This window comes from Oncorhynchus clarkii, chromosome 30 (assembly GCF_045791955.1).
Source record: "Oncorhynchus clarkii lewisi isolate Uvic-CL-2024 chromosome 30, UVic_Ocla_1.0, whole genome shotgun sequence".
Lineage (NCBI taxonomy): Eukaryota > Metazoa > Chordata > Actinopteri > Salmoniformes > Salmonidae > Oncorhynchus > Oncorhynchus clarkii.
In genome coordinates, this window is record NC_092176.1 from 8,018,547 (window position 1) to 8,031,322 (window position 12,776).

Genomic DNA, 12,776 nt, shown 5'->3' on the forward strand with positions numbered 1-12,776 from the left:
TATGTTTAGATATTTATCTAACCTCAAAATATATCCTCTTTTTTGAGGACTCAAACCTCTTCTAGAACACAAATTGTTTTAGTAGGGCCTGGCTATCCATAAAACCTGTGTTCACTTCAAAAAGCTTGTTGAAGGCTTACATTAACCACACGTCTAAAAAATTGCTACTCAACTAGCAACTCACTTCTATGCAACAAGAAGGTTTCACAACAAGAAAGGACTCTAACCTTTTAATAGGGGACTTGAACCCCTATAATAGAGAACAAACAAAACAGAGGACTCCAACCTTATACATCACTGGATTTAACAAAAGGACTCAAACCTTATATAGAGGACTCAAACCCCTATACATCACAGATACCTATCACTCATTGCATGCACTTATTTGAACCTGATTAGGTTTATTTAAAATTATATTGGTCTAGACTCACCCAGCAATTATGCCATCAATGAGGAGATTAAGAATTGACTCCCAAAAGTGGGTTGTGGGGCAGCCTTCTCTCTTTCCTCTGGATCAACACACGGTTTTTCTTGTTGTTGTTCAGACCAATCAATCCGGGTCATCGCACGAAATGTTACCAGTTGATGTTATTCTTTAATAACACAGACCCCAAAACAAATCAGGAGGAGGAAAATAGGTTTATTCAAATAGGACAAATAAGTTACTGACCATCATTTTCACTTGTCTGACCGCTTGCATGATGACAAGTTTCTCACACCACTGGTCTATCTGGGTGATGTTTTTTCTCACCTGAATGATCTGAATCAAGGATTACAGGGACTCTCCGCAGCTACAGTATATTCAATGTGCGGGACAAAATTGAGGCTATGATTAAGAAGTTGGAGCTCTACTCTATCTGCATTAACAAGGACGACACACAGGTCTTTCCATCATTGTATGATTTTTTTGTGTGCAAATTAACTCAAGCTTACGGACAATGTCAAATGTGATAAAGTGAAGCACCAAAGTGAGTTGGCTGTGCAATTAACTTTCCGGAAACAGATGACACAAACAACTGGATTCATTATCCCTTTCATGCCCTGCCACCAGTCTACTTAGTACCTATGTGAGAGTGGATTCTCGGCCCTCACTAGCATGAAAACTAAATACAGGCACAGACTGTGTGTGGAAAATGATTTTAGACTGAGACTCTCTACAATACAAACCAACATTGCAGAGTTATGTGCATCCTTCCAAGCACACCCTTCTCATTAACCTGTGGTGAGTTATTCACCATTTTCAATGAACAAATAAGGTTTTATATGTAAGATGCCTAAATAAAGAGCAAAATTATTGATTATTATTATATTATTATTTGTGCCCTGGTCCGATAAGAGCTCTTTGTCACTTCCCACGAGCCGGGTTGTGACAAAAACTCCCTCATTCTTATGTTTAATAAATGTATTGTATAGTGTGTGTGTGGCAGGCTTACAATGATGGCAAAGAGCAATATTTGAGAGTGCGCTGACCCTGGTGCTAGAGGGGGTATGCAGTTGGAGTTTGAATGTTTGAAGGGGTACGGGACTATAAAAAGTTTAGGAACCACTGTTGTAGAGCTTGAACCTGCAAGAGCAAGTCACTGCTTTGATGTTTGCAGAGAACGACAGGTGGTTTTCCAGGGTCACGCCAAGGCTCTTTGCACTCTGGGAAGGGGACATTATGGAGTTGAGGAATAGCAGCTCCTTCTTGTCGACGTTGAGCTTGAGGTGGTGGGCCGACATCCAAGCTGAGATGTCTGCCAGGCATGCAGAGATCCGTGTTGCCACCTGGGTGTCAGAAGGGGGGGGGAGAAAAAAGGTTGAAGGTCATCCGCATTGCAATCTTAGGAGAGACCATGTGAGGATATAATGGAGTGAAGTGACTTGGTGTAGAGAAAAAGGAGAGCAGTCTCGGTTGGATGACTCATCTTGAAGCCAGACTGGTTAGGGTCACAGAGATCGCTCTGAGAGAGAACAAGAGAGTTGGTCAGAGACAGCACGCTCAAGTGTTTTATAAAGAAAAGAAAGAAGGGGTACTGGTGTGTGGTCTTTGACGTCAGAGTCAAGTGATGGTTTCTTGAGGAGCAGCTGGCCATCTTGAAGTCAGAGGGGACGCAGCCAGTGGTCAGGGTTGAGTTGATGAGGGAAGTGTGAAATGCGAGTAGGTCTCTAGATATTGTCTGGAGAATGGAGGAGGGGATGGGGTAGAGGGGGCAGGTTGTCGGGCGGCCGGACATCGCTAGTCAGAGGATTTCATCTGGAGAGAGACGGGAGAAAAAGGTCAAGGCGTAGGGTAGTTCTGTGTGAGTGGGACCAGTGGACTCGATAGGCTAAATGAGGTGAGGATGTCGTCAACCTTTTTTTCAAAGTGGTTAACAAAGTTGTGCGCAGAGAAGGATGAAGGAGGGGGAGGAGGACTAAGACGGCGATAGATGACAACAATGTTAAGCTTGAGTGAACAAGTGACAGTGACAGCATGGAATTCAAATTAGGACAGGTGAGTGAGGGAGACAAGAGACCATCTCCACTTAGGAGAAATAGTAGACCTGTGCCACACAGATTTGTATATCTTTATTTAACTAGGCAAGTCAGTTAAGAACACATTCTTATTTTCATTGATGGCCTAGGAACAGTTCAGGGGCATAACAACAGATCTGTACCTTGGGGATTTGATCTAGCAACCTTTCGGTTGGTAGCTCACCACTCCGACCACTAGGCTACCCTGCCACCCCAGATGCTCTTGGACTATGAGAGAACACGTAGTCAGATGAAGAGAGAGCAGCTGGAGTAGCAGTGTTCTCTGGGGTAATCCATGTCTCCATCAGGGGTGCTAGATAAGGTAGGCTACTTAGCCCTACTAGCCAAGTACTCTACTAGCCAAGTACTCTACCACCATCTACCACCCTCAGAATTACGGTTCAACATTTCACCACAAGATGGAGTAATAATAAAAGGAGAGGCTACTGACCGTGTGTCTAAAACAAATAGAAGTGGAAACTCCTTATTATACAAACACATCAAGCGACATCATTTTGGTTCACCAATGAACCAATACTATCCCTGTGACATATTTCATTCATTCTAATCAATTTTAAAGGATGTTGTGTGCCCACTCTGCAACCTGAAGGCATATGGGATATATGTGGACTTGGATATCCCCACTAGACAGACAAGACTTGAGGTTTGTTGGCTCTCCCAGATTCTATTCACACCACTATATTTGTCCACAGCTTTTGAACGATTCCTGACCATCACAAAGTTATTCAAGCATAGAATACACCAAATGGTTCTTATGATTCGTATTGCTTTTTATAGTGCCCCAGGAAAATGGTGGATTATTTTCCAGTGAGCCCAGATCAATGTCTATAAAAAGCAATATAGATTTATCCAACAGTATATGATGCCATTTACCCCCAGAGATGGAAGCTGTAAGACCAGGACACCAGATCTACTGATGAGCTCAATTCGCTCTGCTAATAAGTTTCAGGGGGTTGCTTAGCAAAATATCTTATTGGTGAGGGAAAGCTTCCGTGTGTTTGTAACCAAATTTGCTGCAGGACAGGGCCCAGTTATTAGAATGCTTAATTATTATGGAAATTAATGGTTCATGATACGCTCCTGACTTTACAGAAGAAGGCCATGTAAAGAATATGGTACCTGTTTGGACAAATTCAGGCTATTCAGTATTTAATAGGTTACATTATGCCTAAATGGCACTGTCTCTTTGATGAGTTAGACAATCCAAAAATAAAATGTAAAAAATCTCGGCAAACGTATAAAATAGTCACTTTATTCTTCACAGGTATCAGTTTTATTTTGTGCTTCTGGGAAGAGTCTGTGGACCCGAGGAGGAAGAATCGAATTTAGTGATTGCTGTAGCTTTAAGAGGTGTGAGTAAAGCCTCAAGCAGTGCTCTCCGGTTCGATATAGTCACATAGAGCTGATGGTCTCTGTGTGAAGGAGCTACGCAAAGGGGACCCGATTCCATGCCAACAACAACAACAGCAGCAGCAGCAATGGCAGGTAAGAGAAAACACGACCGTTTAAAACATAACCAAATGATGTGTATATCATGTGCTGAAGATGTAGACGTATGGTAAAATAAATGACATGACACCTTTTCTGATATGTTTTAGAAGCAGAGATGCGTCAGAGGCTGCTGTGCACCGTCAAGAAGGAGGTGGGTGTTACCTGACAGCCTGCAACAATGATCGAATCAGAAAAACGAACTATTTGGTTATGAGTTAACTTTCGACATTGCTAAAATAGGCCCGCTCTGACTAGATTGGCTATGTTTTTTTTTGTGTTTTTTTTTCAGTAACTTCAGTTACTTTTACAGTAACTATTCACATTTTCGTTTTGTGAGTACAGATTAGCCTACATACATTAATAGCTGGTAAAATAGCACTACATCCACTCATGTGTATTTGCTATCCATCATTGCAAATAAGATGAACATTGGGACAAGGTGTAATATCTATTTCAAAGTCGACCATGTTCTTAGAAATAATGAAGTGTTTAATTAGGGGTTTAGGGTAGGCTATATAGTATAAATAATATTTTTATAGGGTCCAGTCATGGAACTCTAGCCTATAGGGTCCAGTCATGGAACTCTAGCCTATAGGGTCCAGTCATGGAACTCTAGGCTATAGGGTCCAGTCATGGAACTCTAGGCTATAGGGTCCAGTCATGGAACTCTAGCCTATAGGGTCCAGTCATGGAACTCTAGGCTATAGGGTCCATTTATTATTTGAGCCTTCATCAACAGATTGGCCCAAACTCATATGAGTTTTTGTGAAACATAAGGGAAATTGGCTGTTGTTAAACCCATTTATTGTTAATGTTTAACATCAAGTAGAATGCGTTATAATGCAGTCATTCAAGACTCTTAAGCCACGTTCTAATGTCGTAGTGACATCTAATTATGTTACTAACTAAATAAGCTATAGGTATGTTCAATCAATCCATTGAAGAGTTGTTGCATAGAAATCCATGTCATCTTAAAGGTATAGTGCATTTATTTTGTGTGGAAGCTATAGTTTATTTTTTGACATCCCAAACACGGCTCTTTACCCATGGTTTTGAATGCAATGCTAACTGACACAATCTGTGTTTACTAGTATTACTACCTTCTTCAAAAATATCTAGACAAGATATTCTGGAAATTAAAAAATGGAGGAAACAGCAACACCCTAGAGAAGTCTAAAATAAGCTAAAACTGCAACAACAACAAAAATGATTATCACTTCAATAATAAGTGTTTCTCCTACAGTATTTATATTCTCATCATCGGCATCTTCTTCATCAAATCATTTCAATCTTTCCCAGCTGTCTTTAGGTCAGATTGTTAAGCACCACATACTTGGTGTAGTAGGCCGATAATGGATCAGAGAAACACGTTTACTTTCCTCTCCTGTCTTCAGGGGTTCTTTGAGATGTGATTAGTCGGTTTTGTCTATTTATCAGAGGACTCACTCTATCTTTATTGGTGTCATAAAAGGGCGAGACCCGTGTGTCATGCAAACAAAGACATCAAATCAAGTCTGTGTCTGAATGAAGGAGAGATTTCAACTCCCGTCGCTTACTCCTGATCTTCATAAAGGCCTGTCACCAGCCTTATCAGTAGAGCACATACCCACCTGGTGATTAAAAACCTGCCTGTCTTGAGAGGCCCTACTGAGATTCGCTTCCCCCAAGATCCCACTTTCGTTTCAGCTCCTCAGTGCTCAGCGCTTAAACTGCAGTGGAGCAGAGTGATACAGTGATACAATATGATTATTATTAATATGAAAAAGCACAGACGCCTCTGGCCTTGACCTTTGACCTTGAGCACCCTGCAGAGGAGGTTGCTGAAAGCAAATGGAACTTGAATCACTAAAAGTGAGCTGTTTTTTTGTTTTCCATTTCAATTCAAATAGTAGCTATAGAAGACAGGCAGTGGCCAGCTGTTGAGCTTTTAGCATCATGAACGTTCAGCTACTAGGCTACATGCATCAGAAGAAAATAATGGAATAGAAAGTAGTCTATGTAGACTTTGTTCTACAAGTCAAGTGTAGTGTGATGTCTGTAATCTGCCTTTGAGTCACAGCCTTAACTAGCTAGCTACATTGGTAACACTATATATTAAGGTCCCTTAATGAATTATTTATAAACAGTAATGTAAAGAGTTTACTTACCATTTATTAATCATTATTCCTACATTTACATCCATTTTTCATTTTCCATTGGTTTTGTCTTGTCTTCCTTCACACCTAATTTCATCAATTACATGTTAATTACATTCAATGACATGTTGTGTATTTAACCCTCTGTTTCCCCTCATGTCCTTGTCGGGGATTGTTTTGTTTGTGATGTGCTATTTAGTGTTGGGTTTTGTACCCACTTTGTTATTTTGTACATTTAGGTTGTTTTGGAGTTTTGTCAGCATTTATTAAACAACTCCGTTTGTACCAAGTTTGTTCTCCTGCGCCTGACTTCCCTGCCACCAACACGCACCCCTTACACCTAGCTTTGGGGTGAGTTGCTGCCGGATGCTTTAGCATTAGCTAGCCTAGCAAGCTGACGAAGAAGGCAGCTTAGTTAAAATTGTCTTTATATAACTTCTAAGAATATTTTCGACTTTAAAATGTATTTTACACCTTGTCCCAATGTTCATCTTATTTGCAATGATGGATAGCAAATACATATGAGTGGATGTAGTGCTATTTTAACAGCTATTAAAGTATGTAGGCTAATCTGTACTCACGAAAATGTGAATAATGCTGAAAAAGGCAGTTCAATTAAAATAGTGTTTATAAATGCGTAAATTACATTTTACAAATGTAGGAACAATTATCAACAAATGGGAAGTAACCTCTTTATCGATGGTTTATTAAGAGACCTTAATAAAAAGTGTTACCACTACATCGGCTAACCTTTTTACAAGTAGCAAGCTGCCAAACTAAGGATATCACCCACAAATGAGATCTATGTGCAGCACAAGTCTGGATCCGATCGTGAACGTACGCCTGGACATGATTTGTTGTACTCTACGCTCTGTTTGTATTAGTTCGTTCTTTCTCTCCTGTGTTAGCTTGGATACAGCTTGTCTAATTACGTGGCAGTGAATGCTTGAATGTTCTCCCTCTCCAACTGGCTACGTGCCACTTTGTACAATGTATACCTGGGTCTAGGCCAGAACATTATGCTTGTGGGGTTCAGTGAAGGAAGCATGTGAATAGCCTATACCGGACGTATCTGGGGCTCTCACTCTCTTTCCCTCCCTCCCCCTCCCCCTCTCCTACACACACACACCTGTGTTTACATAAGGTGAGAGGAGGAGTAGGGCACAGTGGGCAACAGCTCACCTTTCATTTGCTTTTCTGTATCAGACACCTTTTTTTGCCTGGCTTCTTACTTAGGATAAGGTTTCAGCAAGGTCGTAACCAATATATCGCATAATTATGATGCCCAGTCTCAGGGAAACCTCTCGCTGTGTCTCCAGGCTAATAGATATTTTTCATGGTCTCAAATCACACATGAATGGAAGACATTGTAGACAATCATATTATTACCTGGGTGCACAGAGACGCATCACAAATAACAGGAAAGGAAAGCCTCTGTTGTCATTGATGAGGTGGTAATGATTGTGTTATCAAGCTTTGTGAATAAATGGTGGTTATTACTATTCTTGGCAACTGAATTACATACTACAAATTATAATTATAAAGGAGTAACATTTTGAAACGTACCCAACAATGCATCCTTTTGTGATTATGAAATGCTGTGTTCAAACTGTCCATATTTAGCAAAGGAGACTGACAATAGCAAGGGAAATCGTTGAGGCCTTACAAGGTTCTTTGTTTGCTTCCAGTAGTAGGGAACTGACTTCAAGACATTTTGCAATAGGGTGTTTTGAATATTGAACTACCTTTTTTAACCAAGGCATTTCAATGTGAATTCATCTTGCCTCAAGTCTGTCACTTCTCAGTATTTGATTTTGGTGTATGAGCCATTCACTCTAATAATGCACAGTAGGAACTGTGAACAGATGATTTTAGCCAACGGCTTGGCTTACATAATTGCGCTAGTTGTTTTTCACTGTAACAGCCCATGGGGATGGGGAAAGGTGTATGGGCCTTAGTCTGTCTTCCCTCTTTTTCTGATTGTGGCTGTGTAGCAGGAGTTAATGGGAAGACTGTGTAAATCGACTCTATCCAAGCACCCTTATGCAGTAGTGGAGGGTTGCCAGGTTTGATGAGATTTTATCCTCACTGTGACAGCAGAGATGAGTAATACTTGAAAGAGAATGACACCAGCACTTGCTGTTGCAGAACACGACAGTAAAGATTCATATTGTGCATGGAAGTGATCTTGTTCTTTGGGCAATTAACAAGTTACCTATTAGCTGTCAAAAGTATTACTGCTCATAGGGGGCACCAAATATATTTAGCCTAAACAAGAGAAATGGAAGAGAAGTGTACTCTAGCGTCAAAAGTGCAAATAAGGTTAAAAGTTTTTGGGAACTAGATTAATATACACAGTTTCAAGGGGACAACATATTTATTGTTATAGAATTATGAAATTAAACACAGTCAGTATTACATGCTGATCAGACAGGACACGTTGCGTGCACGCGTGTCCATGTGATTCAATTATTGCACCCACACTGCTCGCGTGCGCCAAAAAGCGTCTGCGTTGCCAAGGGCTAAAATAGAAGTCCTTTGTATTTCTGACGCAGATCGCGCTGCAAGTCCTGCCTCTCCCTTCTCCTCATTGGTTTATAGAAGCAGATACCCACATGCCATCTCCTCACTGGTTATACCCACGTGGGTGATTGAAAGACGAAGTGTTTTGCCGATTGTCGTGGTAAAACTATGAAGGTGTAGATGCCAATCACCATATAAGTTCAAATATGAAAAAGCCTGGAAGGAGGAGAGATGACTAGAAACGCTTCGGTTGGCCGTTTTATGTGTGGATTAATTGTCAGAGTAGAGGACCTTGTGCATTTCAGGTAAAATAACAACTCAATGTTTATATCCAAGGACAAATTAGCTAGCAACAGCAAGCTAGCTAAATAGGACAAATTAGCTAGCAAGTGCAAGCTAACTAGCTAAATTGCCATACATGTTTAATGCTTTTCGACCTGTCCCCAAATTAATGTCATTGGTTCAGTTTGTTTTAATATTTTAACCTGCGTGTTGTGATCGCGTTTGGTGTAGGGGGACAAAATACATTTATGCACGATAGAGCACGATGGTGCACGCACACAGCCAGTTTGGGTTCTGTGTTAGAGGTTGAACGATTACGATTTTTCAGTGCCGATACCGATTATTGGAGGACCAAATAAAGCTGATGCCAATTTTTTACATGTATTTATTGATTTTTTAATAATGACAATACTGAATGAACACTTTTATTTTAACTTAATATAATACATCAATAAAATCAATTTAGCCCCAAATAAATAATGAAACATGTTCTATTTGGTTTAAATAATGCAAAAACAAAGTGTTGGAGAAGAAAGTAAAAGTGCAATATGTGCCATGTAAAAAAGCTAACGTTTAAGCTCCTTGCTCAGAACATGAGAACATATGAAAGCTGGTGGTTCCTTTTAACATGAGTCTTCAATATTCCCAGGTAAGAAGTTTTAGGTTGTAGTTATTATAGAAATTATAGGACTATTTCTCTCTATACCATTTGTATTTCATATACCTTTGACTATTGGATGTTCTTATTGGCATTATAGTATTGCCAGTGTAACAGTATAGCTTCCGTCCCTCTCCTCGCCCCTAACTGGGCTCGAACCAGGAACACATCGACAACAGCCACCCTCGAAGCATCGTTACCCATCGCTCCACAAAAGCCGCGGCCCTTGCAGTGCAAGGGGAACAACTACTTCAAGGTCTCAGACCAAGTGACGTCACCGATTGAAACGCTGTTAGCACACACCCCGCTAACTAGCTCGCCATTTCACATCGGTTACACCAGCCTAATCTTGGAAGTTGATAGGCTTGAAGTCATAAACAGCTCAATGCTTGAAGCACAGCGAAGAGCTGCTGGCAAACGCACGAAAGTGCAGTTTGAAAGAATGCTTACGAGCCTGCTGCAGCCTACCACCGCTCAGTCAGACTGCTCTATCAAATATCAAATCATAGACTTAATTATAACATAATAATGCACAGAAATACGAGCCTTAGGTGATTAATATGGTCAAATCCGGAAACTATCATTTAGAAAACAAAACGTTTATTCTTTCAGTGAAATACCCTTCCGTATTTTATCTAACGGGTGGCATCCCTAAGTCTAAATATTGCTGTTACATTGCACAACCTTCAATGTTATGTCATAATTATGTGCAATTCTGGGAAATTAATTACGGTCTTTGTTATGAATAAATGGTCTTCACACAGTTTGCAGCGAGCCAGGCGGCCCAAACTGCTGCATATACCCTGACTCTGTTTGCACGGAACGCAAGAGAAGTGACACAATTTCCCTAGTTAAAATAAATTCATGTTAGCAGGCAATCTTAACTAAATATGCAGGTTTAAAAACATATACTTGTGTATTGATTTTAAGAAAGGCATTGATGTTTATGGTTTGGTACACATTGGTGCAACGACAGTGCTTTTTTCGGGAATGCGCTTGTTAAATCATCACCCGTTTGGCGAAGTAGGCTGTGATTCGATGAGAAATTAACAGGCACCGCATCAATTGTATGCAACGCAGGACAAGCTAGATAAACTAGTAATATCATCAACCATGTGTAGTTAACTAGTGATTATGTGAAGATTGATTGTTTTTTACCTGCTAGCTAGCAACTTACCTTGGCTTCTTGCTGCACTTATGTAACAGGTAGTCAGCCTGCCACGCAGTCTCCTTGTGGAGTGCAATGTAATCGGCCACAATCGGTGTCCAAAAATGCCGATCACTGATTGTTATGAAAACTTAAAATCGGCCCTAATTAATCGGCCATTCCGATTAATTGGTCGACCTTTAGTCAGTATCCCTCCATCTAACTGGTTCCTATGCTGATGAAGGGAAATGCGAACCAATGATCATGCATAATACCAGTTATCTGTTTTTCTCATTGATTAATGGGCTTGTTGACGTTCTCTGTCACTGTTGCCTTAGTCCCCACCAGCTACAGTATCTCTCAGATAGCTGGTGGGGACTGAGGCAACAGAATGACACGTGCCGTCGCCATAGAAACCTGCAGGTCGTCGCCTAATACAGCTCACCAGTTAGATTCTGTGATGACTGAATAGGATCATATCATCAATGAACAAGACATTATAGCTACATGCATACAGCATTATTAAAGCTTAATGAATGTATTTCATAGCATGTTGGTATCCATAAATAATCAATGATTAATAGAGGAAGCAGATTCTGCTTGATAACGTGATGTTATAAAGAAATATGTTTTACACTGAACGAAAATATAAACGTAACGTGTACAGTGTAGGTGTTGTTCACATGTTTCATGAGCTGAAGTAAAAGATCCCAGAAATGTTCCATATGCATAAAAAGCTTATTTCTTTCAAATGCCAAGATAATCCATCCACCTGGCAGGTGTAGCATATCAAAATGCAGATTAAACTGCATGATCATTACACAGGTGCACCTTGTACTGGGGACAATAAAAGGCCACTCTAAAATGTGCTGTTTTGTCACACAACACAATGCTTTTGCCAAATAACTGAATATTAATTTATCTACCATAAACCGCTTCCAACCCCATTAGAGAATGTGGCAGTACGTCCTACCTGCCTCCCAACCGCAGACCACGTGTATTGCGTTATGTTTGTGAGTGGATGTCAATGTTGTGAACAGAGTAACCCCATGGTGGCGGTGTGCTTATGGAATGGGTAGGCATAATCTACGGACAACGAACACAATTGTATTTTATCGATGGCAATTTTAATAAACAGAGATACCTTGACGAGATCCTGAGGCCCATTGAGAGGCCCAACAGATGCATGTCGTTATTCCCAGTCATATGAAATCCATAGATTAGGGCCTAATGAATATATTTCAATTGACTGATTTTCTTATGCAAACTGTAACTCTGTAAAATCTTTGAAATTGTTGCATGTTGCGTTTATATTTTTTATCAGTATACTGTACATTACAACGTAGGTCTAGATTTGACATTTAATGTCCAGTTAGAGCTGACATTTGAGAGTGGAAGGAAGAGTTTGAGGCTGTGGAGGCTGTGAACCTTTTGTAGTAAGACGCAAGTTAGAGAAACAAGAGTAAGCCTTCATTTAAATACATCACAACATGTATTCCCATTGGTGAGAAGAGAGCAAGGTAATTATTGCCCAGGTATGCCCATAGGTTGTTTAGCATGCGTGATAAAGTTGCATTATTCAGCTGCTGTTCATTGGCCATAGAGTAATATGTGACTGACATTCTACACGTGGCTAAGGACTTGAGCATGTCAACATCAGATATTACTATATACCGGTATTGATGCACGGACTGGTTTGGGTTTTTGCTTTACCTTCTATAATGGTATTTTAATGTTTGGTTTGTTAAATGTGATATGCCGTGTGTAACGTCCATTTTTATAGTTTACTCCGCCACTTGAGTCATCTCTCTCTCTCTCTCTCTCTCCATGTTGCTTTCCACACAGATCTAGCCCCGCCCCCTGTCACTCAAGGAGAGCATTTGTTGACCATGAGACACTTGAGTTCAGTCTGCATGGTTAATGCAGTACATGCAACATTGTTGATGACAACGATGCTGTTTCAACTTTGCGTCTTAATATAAATCCACAAGCGTTCTATAATTACACTATTAGTTTCAGCTAG

The 12,776-nt window shown here is 40.3% G+C and overlaps 1 protein-coding gene across 1 annotated transcript in view; it reads left to right on the plus strand.

The window, feature by feature from the left end:
- Positions 1-3,965: 3,965 nt before the first annotated feature.
- The window catches only part of LOC139390210 (small G protein signaling modulator 1-like), an 80,542-nt gene continuing 71,731 nt past the window's right edge, over positions 3,966-12,776 (plus strand). The window contains exons 1-2 of the mRNA XM_071137467.1: positions 3,966-4,002; positions 4,116-4,159. Coding sequence (XP_070993568.1) covers positions 3,966-4,002; positions 4,116-4,159 — 81 coding nt within the window. The remainder of the gene's footprint in view (positions 4,003-4,115; positions 4,160-12,776) is intronic.